We start from the raw sequence: 22,361 nt of genomic DNA on the forward strand, positions 1-22,361 counted from the left end.
GCTTCCCCTGACCTGATCTGGTTCCACAGCCGCTGCTTCCCTTCTGCCCCCATGAAAAGGCGGATCAGGAGGTTTTGCTGGTATCATTCTGTCACCTGCAAGAGAAAAAAGGTAAGCAGGACGCCAGGAGTGCCTGCTTCTCTCACAGGTGAAACAGGGCATCTCTAATACAGATGGGCCTTTGAGAAAGCCTCACCCGCTGAGAGCATTTCAACGTTTGCGCCCATTTCATATGTTAGTTATGCAGAAATACATCTCCTTTCCTCTGGGCCCTGGATCCCAAAAGCCCCCCCCCCCAAAAAAAAGATGAAAAGAACCCACAGATGAGTTGGAAAACCAACAGAATAAGACCAAACGGAGAAAGGCCACCTTCCTCCTTACCCAGTGGCCTCTCTCTGGTGTCCAACAGAGGCCTCTCTGCCTCACAGGAATCCAGGTTCATTTCTGCAAAATGATCCTTTCCCTGAGAAAAAAAACAAGGATTCAAAACAGAGAAACAGAGGCAATGCATGAAGTCAGAACTGACTGACAAGGAAGTCATTTGTATCTTTTGAATAATGGATGTTTGGCTGTAGTGGGGGTCCTCACCTGGGGGTCCTCAGAAGTTGCTCTCCCCCCACCCCCACTCCCCTGCTTCTGTCTCCTTTTCTTGCACTTAGACTCTCTGCTACTCTCCAGGCAGACTCCTGGGGCGGGGTCCCTTTTTCTTTGCTCTGAGGGCCAGGTATGTATCTGGCCAACCCCCTGAGGGCCAAGTGGGCAGGGCCAAAGACATCTCCCTTGAAATTTAGGTGGGTAATTTTTTATTTTTATATTATTATTATTACTATTAACGCACACACAGCCACTGATGCCAAGGTCCCTGGAGGCTCAGTGAGTAGCAGCACCCATTTCCGGCTCAGCTGGTTTTCCAGCAACAATCCCTTTGGGAGAGAGAGGATGTGGTCCTGGGGTGCCCTGCTCTGGGTGCGAGGGGGTTGCTGCAGTGGCCTCCGTGGGGGGCTGCCCTGGGAGACACTGGGAAACTGGTCCCCAATGCAGCAGCCAGACTCTGGGCTGGGATCCCTCTCTTTATCCCTGGCCTTTCTCTCCCACCTTTTTCTTGGGGGGGAGGGGCTAGTGTCCACCTCCTCCTCCAGCTTTGGAAAACCATTTGCACATTTCTTGTGTAATCGGACTCCTTTGTTTAAAGAAATGAGATTTCGTGGGAGAATCATTGTTTTTCTGAAGGGGGGCGGAGGGCCAAATGAGTTTGGGATTCTCTGATCTGCAGGAAGGAGAGCGTGGCAGACCTGGCCCCTCCCTGGCAGGACCCTCTCCTTCTCCCTGACTTGGGGTCCCCCCCCCTGCAGGAGCAGATCAGGCCCCCCAGGCCTCCTCCCCTGCTGCAGCCCTGGGACCCCCACCAGATCCCAGAGAGAGAGAGAGAGAGGAGACTCACCAGATCCCAGGAGAGACAGCGAGGTAGGAAAGGACTGGGGAGGGAGGGGCCCTGGCTCTGGAGGACCTGACCCCCCTTGCTTCCTGTCCTCTCTAGGAAGGCAGCTCTGTTCCTTTAACCCTTGCCAAGCCCAGCGTGCCCACCTCTCCCCTCCGCCTTTTCTTTCTTTCCCACTTCCAGAGATGCTTTTTGGGGGACGCCCCCCCCCACTTTCCTTTCCTTCTAGCGCAGTGATGGCGAACCTTTTACAAACCGAGTCCCCAAACTGCAACCCCAAACCCATTGATTTTATCGCAAAGTGTCAACACGGCAATTTAACCTGCGTGTCTCATTTTCCCTGTGTTTTCACGTTTCCTCTTTATGACTGCTGTTGTAATAAATAATCCTTCATAAAAGTTATTGCATTACATTCCTCATTAAATTATCTTTCCTTTGATATATGATTTTATGGTATAACTCAGTGATTTTTTTTCTAAAAAAGAATGTTTAGGGTACTCTCATTTTGTCTCAAGAAAATCAGGGGGGGGGGGAATAAATAACAGTTCAAATCTGGGAAAATGAATACAGTGAATTTCTTCTCCCGTTAAATTCACAAAATGTTTAGGGGTATGCGTCCCCCTGCGTCCCCACAGAGAAAAAAGCTCTGGTATTACTCCAAAACAAAGTGGTGTCATGAGCCATCAAACCTCGAAATACACTGAGGGGGGAAAGTATTTGATCCCCTCCTGAATTTGCCCCTTCGTCCTCTGACCAAGAAATGACCAGTCCATAATTTTAATGGTAGGTCAGAGGGCAAATGGGCAAATTTAGCAGGGGATCAAATACTCCCCCCCCCCCTGTACATTTTGTCCGGAAGGTTCCACAATTTTGGCCGCTAGTGTGCACTGGAGGGCCGTACTAAGAGTCACCCTCTCCCAATTTTTAATATGAGATAATAATGACTGCGTGTGCACGTACAAATAAATATAAATAAATAAACCCAGCCAGATGGGTGGTGGTGTAGCAAGTAGTCAGGCCAGTCAAATGAAGAATGAAAGCAAGAAAGTTAAGTTTGCCGTCAGCAAACAATGGCACGGAGGAATAAGTTCCCTAGTCCGGCCGTTCCCAACAGGGGAGGCTTCCCTTCAATACATTCTTGAATCAGGTCTTTATCCAGTCAAAAATTACAGCATTACACATACAGTGGTACCTCAGGTTAAGTACTTAATTCGTTCTGGAGGTCCGTTCTTAACCTGAAACTGTTCTTAACCTGAAGCACCACTTTAGCTAATGGGGCCTCCTGCTGCCGCTGCATGATTTCTGTTCTCATTCTAAAGCAAAGTTCTTAACCTGAGGTAGTATTTCTGGGGTAGCGGAGTCTGTAACCTGAAGCGTATGTAAGCCGAGGTACCACTGCAGATACATTAAGTTCTGCCTAGAGACAGGGCCTGAGGAGTTGGCCCTGACCCTTCCCTGTCCTTACTTGGCAATCCTTATCAGCCTGTCTCTGGGCAGTGGGTGTCTGAGTGTATGTACTCCGGATATGGGCCTGGCCTAGATCAACCCAATGGCTGCCTTGCTTCACATTTTAACTCCCCAAACGCCTTCCCTGAGCACGTTGCCACAGTGGTGGTGGAGGTGGTTATATTTTGCCGTTTCTTCGGCTGCCCTTTGCTCACAGCCTCCAAGGAATGAGTTTCTCCGTTGGCTTCCATGGGAAAGCCCAGCCAACATGTCAACCCAGCAGCCCCTTCTCATGTTGCCGTCTTTACGCTTACTGACCTGGGAGTCAGGCCCTGCTGAACTCAAGGCAGCTTACTCCCGAGTAGGAAAAACAGACTGGCCGGCCCCTCGCTCGGGCAACTGGGATTACAGTGCGTGTGCCCACAGAGAGGGCTCCAGGTTTGCCACTTTGCCATTTCGTCAGCTCTCACGAACTCTTGACCAGGAGGCTAGCGGCTGCCAGAACCTCCATTGCTCCAAAATAGAAAATCTTATTTATTTCAGTTATTCCGTTTATATCCCACCTTTTTCTCCCCAAGGTCACCCCAGGGAGCTTCAGGGCTGGATGGGAATTCGAACCCTGGTCCCCCCGGTCATAGAGTCCAACACCCAAACCTCTACCCAGCACCGAAAACCTTACATGATTTCCGGGTTTCACTTTGGTATAGAAATATGTGGATTTCAGCATTAGCTGAAAAAATAAATTATAAATTACTTGCTGCCAAAGGCTCGGATGACCCTGTACAAGTCCCATGATGTCTGGTGGGATTTTATCTTTTATCTTACCAGCTGCACTGGCTCCTGGTGGAGTACAGGGTCAGGTTTAAGGTGCTGGTTCTGACCTTTAAAGCCCTTCGCGGCCTCGGACCCTCGTACCAACGGGACCGCCTCTCCTGGTATGCTCCATGGAGGACCTTATGGTCCATAAATAACAACATTTTGGAGGTCTCGGGCCTCAAGGACGCTAGGTTGGCCTCAACCAGGGCCAGGGCCTTCTCAGCACTGGCCCTGAACAGGTGGAACGCTCTGTCACGGGAGACCAGGGCCCTGGCCATTCGTCTGGACTCAGTCTGATCCTCCTCTTTCTTTTTTTGATGGAACCCCTTATATGGGATCCTGCATATAAATTTTCGCACGGGCCCATATAGGACCAGCATGGATAGCTGACCCTGGTGAATATTTGATGTTTCATCCCCTTCTGGTCTTGATTTGTGAGTCGCCAGTAAAATAAGGCTGCATTTTAAGCTGTATTTTAAGTTACATTTTAATCAATTGGTTCTTTGCTTTTTTTAAACTGTATTTTATGTTTGGTGTTAGCCACCCTGAGCCCGTTCTTGGCCGGGGAGGGCGGGGTATGAATAAAAATCTTCTTCTTCTTTGCAACAAATGAAGACACACAGAACTCCCTCTCTGCAGTGCAATCTGAAATTTGGGTTTCCTGAAGGTCCTAAGGACTTGGCCAACCTAATATTAAGTAAATAAGGTAAGCCAAAGGTTCTCTCCATATGAACCATCCTCTAGTCTCTGCTTCTCAATTTGTACTGTATTATTTTATGTAGTGTGCCTTGCCATTGTTTTACTGATTATAGTTTATTGTATTATTTACTGTAACTCTTGAGTGGACTTCTGTTTAAACTTTTATATGTTGATATTATTTTATACTAGTCTAATAATTGTGGAATGTTACTTTTTGATGTCGGTTGCTTATTTTTAAGTTTTATTATCTCATTTTTGTATTGCATTAGGTTGTTATAAGATGTACATTTTTTGTTTCTTCAGCTTGTAAACCGCCTTGAGTATTGTAAGATAGAAAGACAGTATACAAATTAAAAATGATGATGATGAACATTGTGGGACTTTGAGCTGCTTCCGGATCCAGCCGAGACTCAGGCAGACTCAGTGACTGGAAGCGCCTTTGAGCAACTGCAGATGGTTCCACATTCCAGGACCGGGAGAGCCTGGCCTCACGCCTTCGTTTCTTCAAGGCTGGATGACCACAGTGCCCTCCTTGTGGGGCATCCCTTGCGCTTGGTCCAGAAGCTTCAGCCGGTGCAGAATGCTGCAGCACGATTGCTGTCAAAGCGAGGCCTTCTCGGCATATGACCCTTTGGCTCAGAGGGCTTCACTGGTCCACTAAACTTACTTTTATAAAACATCCCCCAAAATACCCATTTCCCCATGAGTCCGTTAGGCCGGTTTAGATGCATTCTTTTGCAATGTTAGCTTAATTGTAGTTACTGAAAACAGAATTTATTCAGATATACATAGGAGATTGGCTGCTCTCTCCTCAATATTTAGCTATCACAAACTCAGCAACGGTAACAAAGTTGAATGCTGCAAAGTGGACCGTGAAGCCTCCTGCCTGATGTCAAGAGGCAGGGAGTTCCAAAGTACACTTGCTGCCACATGAAAAGATCAATCTTTAAAGTTGGAGGTTTCTACAGGGCAGGGCTGGCAGGTTGCACAGCCAGTGGCCCAGTATTAGTGCTTTCTAAACAAAAGCATATCATTTCCTCTTCCAGAAATGCTTAATTGTGAATTCAAAGGCCACTGAAGTCTTTACAGACAGAGATGACAAGACAGCTTTCCAGATTAGTTAGCTGGGAGTGAGACAGTTGGCAGAGTGGCACTGGGCTTGCTAAGATGCCAGCTACTACAGGAATTGCTTTCTTGAGCCTTTTTAGCACTGCAATACCATTTCTTTAAAAAGTCAAAAAGGTTGATTTTTAAGTCATGGCAGAGTGTGAGCAAATACTCCACCTCTGCCAAGCTTTCAGGAGCAGGACAAAGGGGTGAAATGAAGCCAAAATATAATTTTAAATAAAGAAATGGTTACAACAGTAAACAACAAATAACTTGTCCTGATGAAATTGCAGACTTTCTTCCTGCCATGTGTTACAAGTTTCATTTGATTACTCTAAAAGATCACGCCACCTTTTCCCATGAGTGCTGGGTGGATTCCGGCAACAGTCTTAACAATTTATATATTCAATAAACTTTGGCCATGTGTTATAAAAGGAATTTAGATTGTGTTCCCCCCCTGTTAATTTTCCTTGGCAAACAAAAATTTAAGATACTGAAATTGTGGTGCCCAGAATTGAACACAGTATTCTGGAAACAAAATAAAAAAATTCCTTCCAGTAGCACCCGAGAGACCAACAAATTTTGTTATTTGTATGAGCTTTCGTGTGCATGCACACCTCTTCAGATACCATTTTATTTTTTTCCGACTTCATCCCAGTAATTTATAAAGACGTTGAACAACAACAGGCCCAGGACAGAACCCTGCAGCAACCCAGGATGATGAGGAACCATGAAGGAGTCCTCTTTGGGTTCGGTCAGTCAAATCCACCTAACAGTTACCTCATTCAGCCTCATTTTACCAGCTTCCTCACATAAATGTCGCAGAGGACTTTGTCAAAAGCCTTACTGAAATCGAGATGCACTATTACCACAGCAGTCCCCTGAGAAACAGTCTGTAACTCCATCCAAAAATAGAAAAAGAAAAAAGAGAGATTTCTCTAGCTTGACTCGTTTTTGAGAAAGCCATGCTTTCATTCTGTCTGTTTATGTTGTGAATCACCGTGAAATCTTCAGATGACGGGTACATTAATTTTAAAATGATAATAATAAGGATATTGACAAGCTGGAACATGTGCAAATGAAGGCAGTCAAGATGGCGTTATTTTATTTATGCATTTATTTCATTTCTATAGCACCCTATAGCAGCGGTGCCAATTTGAATATAGGAGGGGTTTAGTAAGCCCCGCCTCGGTTAAACAGTCACAGGATGCGGTGCATGCATGCCATTTGAATGGCTGTTCCTATGAAGTGGGGGGTGGTGGTCACCTCACATATCTTATTGGGGGGCAAAGACCCCTCAGACTCTAAGAGTTGGCTCTTATTCTCTTTACCCACAGGTCTCAGGACAGTTACAACATAAAATCACACAATGAAAACACAAAACACACAGCCCAAAACCTGTAACCCCCACCTCCCGACCACATTTTAAAAGGGCATTAGATGTCAATCAGCCAAAGGGCTGTTTAAAGTCGTCTGTTTTTCTCTAGCGCTGAAAGCTGTAAAATGAAGGGTTTTCTGTGAAGAGATTCAGAACTTACAGGGTTAAGAAGTTCTGAGTGACGTCTCACATTCCTGAGGTGTGGCTAGGTTTCACAGAGGGGAGTGTTTTTCTCTGTGTGTTCTGTTCTGTTTCCGTGTTTTCTGACGGTGAGGCAGCAAAATGAGCGCTCTCTCGCCGGGTGATATATGAGTTGTTTTTCTACACGATTAAAGACTGAAAGAATTACGCACGAACGCCTGAGTGTGTTTGATTTGGTACACACAAGCACAGCGACAGTTTTCTACGCTGCGGAAACTCTGCTACAAGTAGCTGACAGAGAGCAGAGCGGTGCAAGGAAGTGTGCCAGGTTCCAAATAGCTACGCCAATAGCCATAGGTTATGGAGGTCAGCCAAGCTGTTTGAAGCTGTTGCCAAAGTGTGCCGGTGTGTGTTGAAGATAGCTGAAGAAGACGCTGGAGCCAGCTGGGAGTCCTGCCTAACGTTTGAGGGCAGAGGAGCTCGCTGGGAGGAGCTGGTCTGCTGAGCCGGCTGCCGGAGAGCTGCTGCTGCTTACGTGAGTAAGCTGAGCCCCGGGGGAGAAGATGGCAGATGGCCAGGAGTTAGAAGTTATCTCGTTCGAAAAGCTCACCACCCAGTCATGGCACATCTGGGTTAGAAGAGTGAGGGGTTGGTTTTTGGCTACAGGGCTTTGGAATCCAGCCCAGAAGGAGCCAGCACCCCTTACGCCAGTTGCTGCTGGGACAGACGCTGCAGGCTGTGAGGCTGCTTTGCCGGAGGATAGCCAGCAGAGAATGCAAAGGGAATTTGCATGTTGAAGTCATGCGTGGAAGCTACGCTGTTGCCTCATTTGGAGGGCGTTGAGTAGGCTAGGGCTGCCTGGGAGGTGCTGAGGGGTTTGTGTAAAAGCTCAGCAGGAGGCCAGAGCCCTGAAGAAGTTATGAGGAGCCCAGAAGGGGCTGTAGCCCGTGTCCCTGAAGTCTTAGCCTCAAGGAGCGCTGTAGACAAGGTTGTGGGGGCAAAGAATTCCAAAGGCAAGTTTGTAAAGTTTTCCACTGTGTGTGACGGGGAGGAACGCTGTTTCAGAGGGGGCAGAGCTGGCAAAGAGCGCCCATCCGGCAGAAGGGGGGCCAAGCCAGCTGGAAGCCCACGTCAGTGTTTTTCCACTCGTCGCTGTTTTGTTTGCAATTCTGCTGAACATCTGCATCGCTCCTGCCCCCAGAGAGCCAGGGAGGCTGGGCAGGATGCTTCCAAGGTTGCTTCCCATGGGAATCAGCCAGGTTTCCATGGCAGCCAGTCCAGGAGAGGAGGCAGGCGTGGGAAGGCGCAAGGAGTACGTGACTTAGAGAATGAAGACGGTCCTTATCAGCTGACGGCCTCAATGGCAAAGTTTGAGGACTACTCTAGTGAGGACAGAGTAATGTGCTGGATTATTGACTCTGGAGCCAGCAGGCACCTGATAACAGCGACACCTGGTGTCGAGATGTGGAACTGCAGAGCTGTTTCAGCTGGGAAAACAGTTGAATTTGCTGATGGGACGCAAAAGCCTTTTTGTAACGTGGCAAATGTTTATGTTTCTGTCATGCAGGTGGAGCTGGAAGTCTACGTGGCACCTGGGATGAAACATTGTCTTTCATCTGTCCCTCGTCTCTTAAAGGAGGGGTATAAGGTGTGCTTCGAAAACAATGTCTGTACAATTTCCAGAGGGGGGAAGCAACTGGTCAGTGTTGCAAAAGGGCAGAACAACCTCTTTGTTCTGGAAACACCTCTGAAGGGTGAGGGGAATGCTGAGAGGGCACAAGCAAAGTGTGCAACCGTTCCCACTCATGTTTCATGTGCTTGTGTATGGCACAGAAGAACGTCACATGGTTCTTTAGAAGAGATCCAGATGTTGCCAGAGTGCACTAAGGGTTGCAAAATAAAGGAATGTGGCAGATCCCTAAATTGTAGGGCATGCAAAATGGCAAAGGCAAAAGGGTGCAGTTATCCCAGGGTGGAGAGGGTAGCCACAAAACCTTTTGAGCTTGTGCACACAGACCTTTTTTGGGCCCATGCCAAAGCCAAGTCTGGGAGGGGCCAGGTTTGTGCTGACACTGCAGGATGATTTCAGCCGAGTTAGTTGGTCTTATGCGCTGAAAATGAAAGAAGATGCACGCAACTGATCAAAGACTGGGTTGCAGAGGTGGAACTAAGGTTCTCCACCAAGGTGAAGGGGGTCAAGAGTGACCGATGTGCAGAGTTTACTGGGTCTGCTCTGCAAAAGTTCTTTCGCCAGAAAGGGATACATCACAAGGTGACGGGTGCTACTTCTCAGGAGAGGGGAGTGGCAGAGCTGAGAAGTAAAACTCTGATTCAAGCAACAGAGGTTTTACTGGCTGACTCTGGTTTACCTCAAAGCTTTTGGGGGGAGGCGATGAAGACAGTGTATTTCACGATGAACAGGTCCTACAATTCAGTGGTAGGTGAAACCCCGTATTTTGTGCTCCATGGAGAGAAACCACAGGTGCATTTCTTCCGTGTTTTCGGGTCACAGGCCTTGGTGCCGGTACCAAAAGCACAACAAAAGCAAGGTGGCCCTAGATTCCAGAAAATGATCTTCTGTGGGTATGAACCTGCGACAAAGGGGTGGAGGTTTGCATATCCAGAAGGTGATCAGACCAAGCTTCTGATCAGCAAACATGCTGAGTTCTGTGAGCAGGGTGGTTGGTCAAAGTGCAATACGCGTCCTGACGTTCTCTCAGAATGCCTGTCTGATTCTGAGGAGGAAGGAGAGCCAGAGGCTGAACCTGTTGATGAGAACCAAGTCTCTGACCAGGGTCAAGAACAGGGTTGGGCATCTCCACAGGTAGTCAAAAGAGAGCCCAAGAGTGAGCCTTCGTCTCCTGTTAGCAAAGTACAGAAGGCCCGAAGACGCGCTAGGTCAGAGGGGGAAACTTCCGATGTAGAGGACACACTTGCTGACCACAGTGAGTCAGAAGGAGCACCTGAGTTTGTGCTCAGACGGTCCACTCGCACCACGAAGGGAATTCCACCTGAGAGGTTTCAGGTCACTAGTGCGTGGGTTGGTTTCGCACAGTGAAAACCTGGGGGTTGTGAGGAGGTTCAACAATTGCCTGACAAAGAGGCCAGGAAAGGGCGAAAGGCAATGGGAAAGGGATTGAACTCTCAAAGGTCTGTAAATGTATGATCACAGTTTCCCTCAGGATATGAGACGAGAGGGGGTGTGAAGAGATTCAGAACTTACAGGGTTAAGAAGTTCTGAGTGACGTCTCACATTCCTGAGGTGTGGCTAGGTTTCACAGAGGGGAGTGTTTTTCTCTGTGTGTTCTGTTCTGTTTCCGTGTTTTCTGACGGTGAGGCAGCAAAATGAGCGCTCTCTCACCGGGTGATATATGAGTTGTTTCTCTACACGATTAAAGACTGAAAGAATTACGCATGAACGCCTGAGTGTGTTTGATTTGGTACACACAAGCACAGCGACAGTTTTCTACGCTGCGGAAACTCTGCTACAAGTAGCTGACGGAGAGCAGAGTGGCGCAAGGAAGTGTGCCAGGCTCCAAATAGCTACGCCAATAGCCATATTTTCCACCCTTTGTATGAATTCTTTGATGGGAAGTGAGATGAGAGCTCTGATTGAAGCTTTTTCCACATTCCACACACTGATAGGGTTTCTCCCCTGTATGAATTCTTTGGTGGGAACTGAGACTGGAGCTCTGATTGAAGCTTTTTCCACATTCCACACACTGATAGGGTTTCTCCCCTGTATGAATTCTTTGATGGGATTTGAGATTGGAGCTCACACTAAAACGCTTTCCACATTCCACACACTGATAGGGTTTCTCCCATGTATGAATTCTGTGATGGGAAGTGAGATTGTGGCTGTGAGTGAAGCTTTTTCCACATTCAAAGCACTGATAGGGTTTCTCCCCTGTATGAATTCTTTGATGGAAAGTGAGATTGGAGGCCTGATTGAAGCTTTTTCCACATTCCACACACTGATATGGTTTCTCCCCTGTATGAATTCTTTGATGGAAAGTGAGACTGGCGCTCTGACTGAAGCTTTTTCCACATTCCACACACTGATAGGGCTTCTCCCCTGTATGAATTCTCTGGTGCTTAGTGAAATCAGACCTCGTATTGAAGCTCTTTCCACATTCCACACACTGATAGGGTTTCTCCCCTGTATGAATTCTCTGATGGGAAGTGAGATGGGAGCTCTTCCTGAAGCTTTTTCCACATTCCACACACTGATAGGGTTTCTCCCCTGTATGAATTCTCTGATGGGAAGTGAGATGGGAGCTCTGACAGAAGCTCTTTCCACATTCCACACACTGATAGGGTTTCTCCCCTGTATGAATTCTTTGATGGGAAGTGAGAGAGGAACTCTTCCTGAAGCTCTTTCCACATTCCACACACTGATAGGGTTTCTCCCCTGTGTGAATTCTCTGATGGGAAACGAGATAGGAGCTCTTCCTGAAGTTCTTTCCACATTCCACACACTGATATGGTTTATCCCCTCTATGATTTCTTTGATGGAAAGTGAGACTGGCGCTCTGACTGAAGCTCTTTCCACATTCCACACACTGATAGGGTTTCTCCCCTGTATGAATTCTTTGATGGGATTTGAGATTGGAGCTCACACTAAAACGCTTTCCACATTCCACACACTGATAGGGTTTCTCCCCTGTATGAATTCTGTGATGGGAAGTGAGAGAGGAGCTATCCATGAAGCTCTTTCCACATTCCATGCACTGATAGGGTTTCTCCCCTGTATGAATTCTCTGATGCTTAGTGAGAGAGGAGCTCATACTAAAGCTCTTTCCACATTCCACACACTGATAGGGTTTCTCCCCTGTATGAATTCTCTGATGCTTAGTGAGAGAGGAGCTATCCATGAAGCTCTTTCCACATTCCATGCACTGATAAGGTTTCTCCCCTGTATGAATTCTTTGATGCTTAGTGAGAGAGGAGCTCATACTAAAGCTCTTTCCACATTCAAAGCACTGATACGGTTTCTCCCCTGTATGAATTCTGTGATGGGAAGTGAGATCGGAGCTCTTCCTGAAGCTCTTTCCACATTCAAAGCACTGATAGGGTTTCTCCCCTGTATGAATTCTGTGATGGGAAGTGAGAGAGGCGCACTGACTGAAGCTCTTTCCACATTCCACACACTGATAGGGTTTCTCCCCCGTATGAATTCTGTGATGGCAAGTGAGATTGGAGCTCTGACTGAAGCTCTTTCCACATTCCATGCACTGGTAGGATTTCTTTCTAATGAGATTTATTTGATGGGAAATTGAATGGGAGCTCTGATTGCAGCTCTCTCCACACTCCAAATTTTTATGTGGCTTCTCCTCTCTGGGGATTTTCTCATGGTCACCCTTGTTCTTGATTTTCAATTTTTCACAATCTGCAATGGAAACAAAAAGGAATCAGAGCCTGAGGAACAAATGGAAGTCCCAGTTATGGATTAATGCTAATTAAATTTGTGGTAGGCAACCAATTGATGAAGACCCCAGCAACAAATCAGGAATATCAAATCAAGATCATGACAGTGACTAGGCACCACAAATAAAAAGAGTATAACAAACCAAGGCAACTTTTAGCAGTTACTTCTTGGAAACAATCTGTGCAGTTAATACTGCATTTTTAAATTGTTTAATTGTAATATCTGATTTCTCCTGTTTCTCCCCTCTTTCTTTCTCTCTTGAGATACGAGATCAAGAAAAGACAAATCAAAAGATTAATAAATAGGTTGAAAATAGGAGAGACAACAACGGATGATCCAAAAAAGATCAGACAAGATTTTGTGGAATACTATAGAAAGCTATATAAAAAAGGGAAAGAAAGGCTAGAGGACATAGAACAATACCTAAAATTTCATAAAATACCAGGAATAACAGAAGCCCAAAGAGAAACACTAAATGCACCCATTACTATGATAGAAATTAAAAATGCAATTAAAAATGCATTTAAAATTCAGAAGAAAGGAGGGGCTGGGGGGTCCTGGATGGAAGTTTCTTGGCAACTCTCCAAAGTCGCCTCCATTTAGCAGCAAGCTTCCAATTCTTAAGATGAAAAATTGGATTTAAGTTTTGGACATGATCTGAGCGAAGGGGGAGAAACTACTCAACTTATTAATTCAGCCACTGAGGTGCTAAAAAGGATTTGAACAGAAGAAGGATTAACATCTACATAGACTTGGTATGTTGGAACGGAAAGGGGGGGGTAAGCCTCCATTGTTATTATATTTCGTTTTGCTATGTTAAATGGCAATATCCTCCTCTGAAATAACCAACTGCCTGATTATTTATAGCAAGCGAGACTGGAGAGGTGGTGTATTTGGTGATATAATATGACTCTAATAATCATTAACTGTGTGGAAATAACAATTATTCAAAAGTGGAAAACCAAGTTCAAAGCATTCATCTGCAGATATATTTGGAAGAGGATAAAGAGTTTCCCAACCTTGATATGGAGAATGACTGGAGAGACACCAAAAAATCTTTGGAAGTTTGCCTGGAATTAGAATCGGAATGACGCAGCTCCAATTAACCGAGCGGCCATGATCGGAAGCAGATCAGCTTGTTGAATTAAATGCGGAGCCTTAGGGGGATAGGTGCCTTTTAATATCTTACTTAGTATGTACATTCCCAGTTTTATATGGCAAAACCTTCCCTGTACAGGCTAACCATTTGAAGAGCAGCTGGTGTTAAAAGCATTGGGCAGATGCCTTGATTTGATTTTATCTGGGCTGACTTGGCTGCTGCCCGAGGTCAGAAGATTTTTGGACTGGCTTGGCGGAAACATCGTTTTGTGAAGAGATATCGTGAACATAGACTGTTTGATTATTGAATAATATGAATAATGTGGAATATTTATTATGATTGGATTGGATTGTTAAAGTGGAAAATTTAATAAACAGTATTTTTTAAAAAAAAAAATAATGGGCTGCAGAGAAAGGTTTGAAAGAGGTATGGAATCTATCTACTCCACGCAAAAGGCGAAATTAATAAATAATGAGTAATGGGAAACACCAGAGATCTGTTCAAGAAAATTGGAGATATGAAAGGAACATTTCGTACAAAGATTACCATAATAAAGGACAAAAGTGGAAAGGACCTAACAGAAGCAGAAGACATCAAGAAGAGGTGGCAAGAATACACAGAGGAACTATACCAGAAAGATATGGATGTCTCGTACACCCCAGGTAGTGTGGTTGCTGACCTTGAGCAAGACATCCTGGAGAGTGAAGTCAAATGGGCCTTAGAAAGCACTGCTAATAACAAGGCCAGTGGAAGTGATGATATTCCAGCTGAACTATTTAAAATTTTAAACGATGATGCTGTCAAGGTGCTACACTCAATATGCCAGCAAATTTGGAAAACTCAGCAGTGGCCAGAGGATTGGAGAAGATCAGTCTACATCCCAATCCCAAAGAAGGGCAGTGCCAAAGAATGCTCCAACTACCGCACAATTGCTCTCATTTCACACGCTAGCAAGGTTATGCTTAAAATTCTACAAGGCAGGCTTAAGCAGTATGTGTAGAAGTGCAAGCTGGATTTCGAAGGGGCAGAGGAACCAGAGACCAAATTGCAAACATGCGCTGGATTATGGAGAAAGCTAGAGAGTTCCAGAAAGACATCTATTTCTGCTTCATTGACTATGCAAAAGCCTTTGACTGTGTCGACCACAGGAAACTATGGCAAGTTCTTAAAGAAATGGGAGTGCCTGATCACCTCATCTGTCTCCTGAGAAATCTCTATGTGGGACAAGAAGCTACAGTTAGAACTGGATATGGAACAACTGATTGGTTCAAAATTGGGAAAGGAGAACGGCAAGGCTGTATATTGTCTCCCTGCTTATTTAACTTATATGCAGAATTCATCATGCGAAAGGCTGGGCTGGATGAATCCCAAGCTGGAATTAAGATCGCTGGAAGAAATATCAACAACCTCAGATATGCAGATGACACAACCTTGATGGCAGAAAGTGAGGAGGAATTAAAGAACCTTTTAATGAGGGTGAAAGAGGAGAGCGCAAAATATGGTCTGAAGCTCAACATCAAAAAATGAAGATCAGGGCCACTGGGCCCATCACCTCATGTCAAATAGAAGGGGAAGAAATGGAGGCAGTGAGAGATTTTACTTTCGTGGCCTCCATGATCACTGTAGATGGTGACAGCAGTCACAAAATTAAAAGACGCCTGCTCCTTGGGAGAAAGGCAATGGCAAACCTAGACAACATCTTAAAAAGCAGAGACATCACCTTGCCAACAAGGGTCCGTATAGTTAAAGCTATGGTTGGACCATAAAGAAAGCTGATCGCTGAAGAATTGATGCTTTTGAATTCTGGTGCTGGAGGAGACTCTTGAGAGTCCCATGGACTGCAAGAAGATCAAACCTCTCCATTCTGAAGGAAATCAGCCCTGAGTGCTCACTGGAAGGACAGATCCTGAAGCTGAGGCTCCAATACTTTGGCCACCTCATGAGAAGAGAAGACTTCCTGGAAAAGACCTTGATGTTGGGAAAGATGGAGGGCACAAGGAGAAGGGGATGACAGAGGAGGAGATGGTGGGACAGTGTTCTCGAAGCAACCAACATTAGTTTGACCAAACTGCAGGAGGCAGTGGAAGACAGGAGTGCCTGGCGTGCTCTGGTCCATGGGTCACAAAGAGTCGGACACGACTAAACGACTAAACGACAACAACAAAAAATACTCACAGAGAGTATTGATATTATGAAAGGCATGAGACAAGGGTGTACCCTTTCCCCTCTCCTATTCATATTGGTGCTGGAAACCCTGCTAAATGAACTGAGGAAGGAAGGAAGAATAAAGGGAATTAAGACTGGGGAAAAAATATAAAATTAGAGCCTATGTGGATGATGTGATATTAACAACTGAAGACCCCAAAGAAGGTATCCCATTAGCAATAGATTTAATTAATGAATTTGGAAAATTGGCAGGTATCAAAATTAACAAAAAGAAAACCAACCTCTTAGGTAAAACTATGTGCTCAGATGAAAAACTGGAGTTACAGGAACTTACTAGTCTAGAGGTAAGGAAAAAAGTAAAATACTTGGGGATTTGGCTGTCAAATAAATGTATTCATCTATATCAAGATGATTATGTAAAGTTATGGAAGGAGATCAAGAGGCACCTGGAAATCTGGAGCAGGCTTCACCTCTCCTTTTGGGGTAAAAATTCTGTTATTTTGATCAGTCTTGCCAAAACTGATGTTCCTGTTTCAAACTATCCCAATTTTGGGAGGTATGAATTGTTTTAAAAACTGGAGAAGGGACATTGCGAGATTTATTTGGTGTGGCAAAAAACCAAGAATTAAACATCAAATCTTAATAGACCAAGAGCAGAGAGGAGGATTTGCTCTACTGGATCTGGAATTGTATTGTGCTGCAGCTGGGCTAGTATGGATCAACGAGTGGATAGTTTCGAAAGATACAGATTTAGTTGACTTAGACAATCACTTTGGATGGCATGCTTATATGATATATGATAAGGTGAAGGTCCACATGCGTTTTTTTTGAATCATATTGTAAGAAAATCACTATATAAGATATGGAACAAATATAAAGATCTCTTAGAACCCCAAACCCCCTGGTGAACCTCCCCATTGGAAGCCATAGCCATTAAGAAAAAGAATATGCAAAGCGATTGGGCAACGTAGAGAATGATCCTGGAGGAAAATAACAACAAACTAAAGTTGAAAGAATTTGGTAAAATTAGAACATATTTAACAGATTGGCTGCAATATTTCCAATTAAACGAAAGATTTAGTTTAGATAATAAAAAAAGGATTTGCAAATGAAACTTCCAAATTTGAAAAAGGACTCCTTCAATCCAAGAACAAATATATTTTGAAAATGTACAACCTCCTCCTGGATTGTGAGGTAAAGGAGGAGAAAGTGAAAGAATCTATGATTCGCTGGGCACAAGATTTAGGCCACAATATATACATGAGTCAGTGGGAAAAACTGTGGAGAGTTGACATCAAATGTTTTGAAAATCTTATATAGACAGCACTTGACACCAGCAACACTAGCCAAAATATATAAGAACAGGTCAGACTTATGTTGGAGATGCAAAAAAATAAATGGAACTTGCATGCATATGTGGTGGGAATGTGACAAGATTAAAGATTTTTGGGATACCATCTACAATGAGTTAAAGAAAATGTTTAAGATTTCATTCCCTAAAAAACCTGAGGCATTCCTATTAGGTCTTATGACACCAGAAATCCAAAAGAAATACAGACCACTATTCATCTATGCCTCAAGTGCAGCAAGGATTTTAAGAGAAGAAAAAGGAAAGACGACATCATCCCCTCAAAGATTGAATGGCAAGCCATGTTGATAGAGTACTTACAATTAGCAAGGAGAACGGGGTCAATAAGAGGAAATACAATAGAAGAAGTAAATAAGGATTGGTTAATAATTAAGGAATACCTCAGAGGGTACTGGAATAGTAAAGGTTTTCTGGCAGATATTGAAGGAGCCTTGTAATACAAAGTACATGTCAGATAAAGTTAAATTAAGTTAACAAAAGCAACGTTGTGTAACTGTGTAAATAACAGTTTATGTGAAAATTAGTACAATGGGTAAAGTCGCAAGTTTCTTTTCTTTGCTGACTGAAATATGAAATATTACTATGTTTTTTACTCTATTCATACTTTGATTCCTTTTTCTTTTCTTTTCTTTTCTTTTCTTCACCCCCTCTCCCTCGCTTTTTCCTTTTTGGACACACAGCTGTCCATGGAGGTGCAGGTCAATTCAGTGTCTAGGGCAGCTGTCTACCAGCTCCATTTGGTATGCAGGCTGAGACCAAATAACACCAGACCTGAAAGACCTACACTGGATCCCAGTGCGTTTCCGAGCACAATTCAAAGTGTTGGTGCCGACCTTGAAAGCCCTAAACGGTCTTGGCCCAGTATACCCAAAGAAGCGTTTCCACCCCCATCGTTCAGCCCAGACACTGAGGTCCAGCTCCGAGGGCCTTCTGGTGGTTCCCTGCCAGAGAGAAGTGAGGTTACAGGGAACCAGGCAGAGGGCTTTCTTGGTAGTGGTGCCCGCCCTGTGGAGTGCCCTCCCATCAGATGTTAATGAAATAAACAACTATCAGACTTTTAGAAGACATCTGAAGCCAGCCCTGTTTAGGGAAGATTTTAATATTTGATGTTTCATCGTGGTTGAAATCTTCTGCTTGGAGCTGCCCAGAGTGGCTGGGGAAACCCAGTCAGATGGGCAGGGTATGAAAAATTATTATTATTATTATTATTATTATTATTATTATTATTATTATTATTACTATTATCACTATTTTTACTAGTATTATCTGAGATTCGAAAAGCCTGCCTGTTCTCTGGGATGGATTTTGTTTGGCCTAGTCATGGCAGCCCCTCCATCCCCAATGCCAGCTGTCTCTTTGGTTAACCCAAGATTGACAGGAGCAAAAACAGAAAACCTGACAGAGGTTACTTATCTTTCCCAACAACTCTGAAGCTGACATTTAAGATGGCCTGGGGAGTCCAGCCCAGCCCGATCATGGTATAAAAAGGCAGGACTGGACGAAGACTGTTCACAGAAAGAATCGTAATTTGTTGTTCAACCCAGCAAATTATACCCAGCCAGATAGGCGGGGTATAAATAATAAAGATGACGATGATGATGATGATGATGGGGGTGTTAGGATCCCACGGGTTGTAGGGGACACTGTTGAGCTCTGTGAAAATAGATGAGGCTCATTACAGAGGCATTTTTTGAATTTCCAGGCAGATAGGACGATTCCACAGGGAGCCTTACCAAGAGAGGCCACGATCCCACGATTCTCCTCCCCCCTGACGTCCATATGCAGAGCTCTCTGGTCAGGATCCAGCAACGCCCACTCCTCATCCGTGAAACGAACAGCAGCATCTTCCAAGCACACTGGACCCTGAAAGAAAAAGGGAAAAGTCCTCCTCTGAGACAGCAGAAATATGATCCGCTACAGAAAACTCGGTTGTGTGTGTGACATGAATGAGCCAGCTCCCAGGGAAGGAGCAGCCAGGGAGAGAGAGGGTTACACGGGAGTCAACTCCCCCTCCCTTTGGAATGCAAACTGAAAACAAGAGTTCAGAGAGTCAGCCTGCAGCCTGCCTGAGGGTCAGTGAAGAACAAAACACAACAGTTAAAAAGGGAAGCAATTTAGAGAGCAGGAAAGACCATGGAAGTTTGGCTGCTTCTGGGCTTACTGGAAGCCCCCTCCTTAGAAGAGACATCTTTGATTATGGAAGGATGGCCATGCTTGCCGCTCCGATGAACTTCGTTTGTTTTGCAACAAATCTTGCTTTTAATCAAGTACTCTCGTTATGGAGACTCCCTTACAGTATGGGTATTCGACTTTGTGCAAATAGGTGGAACTCCACCTTGTGGTTTTCGAATCATTCTGCCTACCCAAGCATTCCAGTTTGCCTGATGAAAGGATCCACTTTCTCCTCTCCTCGTGAGTTGTTCTGGGGAGTTCCCTCCCAATGCCCTACAGCCAAGGGGTTCAGGGAGGCGTGGAGAGGGGGAGGGATGGGGGGCAGGCCCCATTTTGCAGCTGATGGGGCTGGTTAGGTGAATGCTGGACACTAGTTGTTCTCATTTGTACACTTCTTAGAAATGTTAGCATTCAATGATCAACATAGAAATACAAGAAGCCTAGTCTGGATGGCCATCTGTCTTGGCCGAGACTCCTGCAATGCAGGGGGTGGGACTTGGTGACCCTTGGGGTCCCTTTCAACTCTAGGAGTCTATGAAAACAGCAACTACTGATGAATCGTAGTGGTGACGTTCAGAAGGCTGGTATAGCAGAGTTAAATAGGCAGGAAATCCCACAGTTCACAGCTGGAGTTAACTCTTTATCAGCAAGAACACGATATTCGCAGACTTGGCTGAGTTTCAGACCTAATGAGAACAGCAGCTCATTCCCTGAGCATCTTCCTCAATGAAATCAGTTGCAGAGAATGAAGGCCGCCGGCTCCCGACAGCTTTCTAAGTCCCCTCCTCTCTGGGGTTTCTGGCAAGTGATCGAACAGTGCGCCAGTGTGCAGCCTGCCTTTGCTCCTCCATTGTCAGACATCTCCTGGCACTGAGAGACAAGCAGGGAGGGGGGCTTCTGGCAGAAGGAGAGGGAGCCACTGGTGGCTCTCCTGACTCACCTCAGCCTCTCGACCTTCTTCTTCCACTCGTCTCCTTCCTCTTCTGCCTCTGATTCTGCACTGCATTCTGCCACAGTCTCCCAGCCCACTAAGCCCTGTTACCATTCCAGCTTCTGACACCTCCTCTTCCCAGGCTTCTCCCTCATCCTTCCTCCACCTCCACTTCTTTGGCTCTGAGCCATCTTCCCTTCCTGGTACCCCGGCTGCTTCCTCCCACCATTCCTCTGTGCCCAACCAGTCCATGACATCGCTCCATCCCTTGGCCTCTGTCGCCACAACGCAGCTTCCCCTGACCTGATCTGGTTCCAGAGCCGCTGCTTCCCTTCTGCCCCCATGAAAAGGCAGATCAGGAGGTCTTGCCGGAATCCTTCTGCCACCTGCAAGAGAAAAAAGGTAAGCAGGATGCCAGGAGTGCCTGCTTCTCTCACAGGTGAAACAGGGCATCTCTAATACAGATGGGCGTTTGAGAAAGCCTCACCCGCTGAGAGCATTTCGACGTTTGTGCCCATTTAATATGTTAGTTATGCAGAAATACATCTCCTTTCCTCTGGGCCCTGGATCCCAAAAGCCCCCCCCCCCCAAAAAAAAGATGAAAAGAACTCACAGATGAGTTGGAAAACCAACAGAATGAGACCAAACGGAGAAAAGCCACCTTCCTCCTTACCCAGTGGCCTCTCTCTGGTGTCCAACGGAGGCCTCTCTGCCTCACAGGAATCCAGGTCCATTTCTGCAAAGAGATCCTTTCCCTGAGAAAAAAACAAGGATTCAAAACAGAGAAACAGAGGCAATGCATGAAGTCAGAACTGACTGACATTTGTATCTTTTGAATAATGGATGCTTGGCTCTAGTGGGGGTCCTCACCTGGGGGTCCTCAGAAGTTGCTCTCCCCCCACCCCACTCCCCTGCTTCTGTCTCCTTTTTTTGCACTTGGACTCTGTGCCACTCTCCAGAAAGACTCCTGGGGTGGGGTCCCTTTTTCTTTGCTCCGAGGGCCAGGTATGCATCTGGTCAACCCCCTGAGGGCCCAGTTGGTGGGGCCAAAGACATCTCCCTTGAAATTTAGGTGGGTAATTTTTTATTATTATTCAATTAGATAGCTTAACCCTGGAGGCTCAGTGAGTAGCAGCGCCCATTTCCATCAACAATCCCTTTGGGAGAGAGAGGATGTGGTCCTGGGATGCCCTGCTCTGGGTGCGAGGGGATTGCTGCAGTGGCCTCCGTGGGGGGCTGCCCTGGGAGACACTGGGAAACTGGTTTGCAATGTAGCAGCCAGACTCTGGGCTGGGATCCCTCTCTTTATCCCTGGCCTTTCTCTCCCACCTTACCTTCCTCCCTCCCTGTGGGGTGTTGTTTTTGTGCAATGAGGCTGAGCGATGTCACACAGAGTTAAAGTCCCAGGGACTCCTTTGTTTTAAAAAGGGAGATTTCGTGGGAGTCAGGGATCCTCTGATCTGCAGGAAGGAGAGCGTGGCAGACCTGGCCCCTCCCTGGCAGGACCCTCGCCTCCCTGACTTGGAGCAGATCAGGCCCCCCAGGAATCCTCCCCTGCTGCAGCCCTGGGACCCCCACCAGATCCCAGAGAGAGAGGAGACTCACCAGATCCCAGGAAGGGACACCAAAGCAACACCCCCCTTTCTTGCAGGAAAGGACTGGGGAGGGAGGGGCCTTGGCTCTGGAGGACCTGGCCCCCCTTGCTTCCTGGTCTCTCTAGGAAGGCAGCTCTGTTCCCTTTAACCCTTGCCAAGCCCAGCGTGCCCACCTCTCCCCTCCGCCTTTTCTTTCTTTCCCACTTCCAGAGATGCTTTTTGGGGGACGCCCCCCCCCCACTTTCCTTTCCTTCTAGCGCAGTGATGGCGAACCTTTTACAAACCGAGTCCCCAAACTGCAACACATTTAACCGGCATATCTCATTTTTTCCCTGTGTCTTTCACGTTTCTTCTTTATGACTGCTGTTGTAATAAATAATCCTTCATAAAAGTTATTGCATTACATTCCTCATTAAATTTTATTTCCATTGATACATGATTTTATGGTATAACTCAGTGGTTTTTTTTCTTTAAAAAAATGTTTAGGGGTACTGTCAATTTGACTCGAGGAAATCACCACCGGGGGAAATAAATACAGTTCAAATCTGGGAAAATAAATACAGTGAATTTCTTCTC

At 45.8% G+C, this 22,361-nt stretch overlaps 1 protein-coding gene across 3 annotated transcripts in view; it reads right to left on the reverse strand.

Moving 5' to 3' along the window:
* LOC310843300 (uncharacterized protein) overlaps positions 1–22,361 on the reverse strand; it is a gene marked incomplete at its 5' end in the record, with an annotated part of 210,852 nt that overhangs the window by 18,969 nt on the left and 169,522 nt on the right. For 2 of the 3 annotated variants that reach the window (XM_083736402.1, XM_083736400.1), the window contains 2 exons: positions 10,387–12,414; positions 18,821–18,950. In XM_083736402.1, coding sequence (XP_083592528.1) covers positions 10,511–12,414; positions 18,821–18,950 — 2,034 coding nt within the window. In that variant the 3' untranslated portion in view covers positions 10,387–10,510. Of the gene's footprint in view, positions 1–10,386; positions 12,415–17,126; positions 17,177–18,820; positions 18,951–22,361 lie in introns of those variants that run through there. The other variant, XM_083736398.1, reaches the window with a different exon arrangement.

The sequence above is a fragment of the Podarcis gaigeae genome (assembly GCF_964106915.1).
Source record: "Podarcis gaigeae genome assembly, chromosome: 4".
NCBI classification, from domain to species: Eukaryota; Metazoa; Chordata; class Lepidosauria; order Squamata; family Lacertidae; genus Podarcis; species Podarcis gaigeae.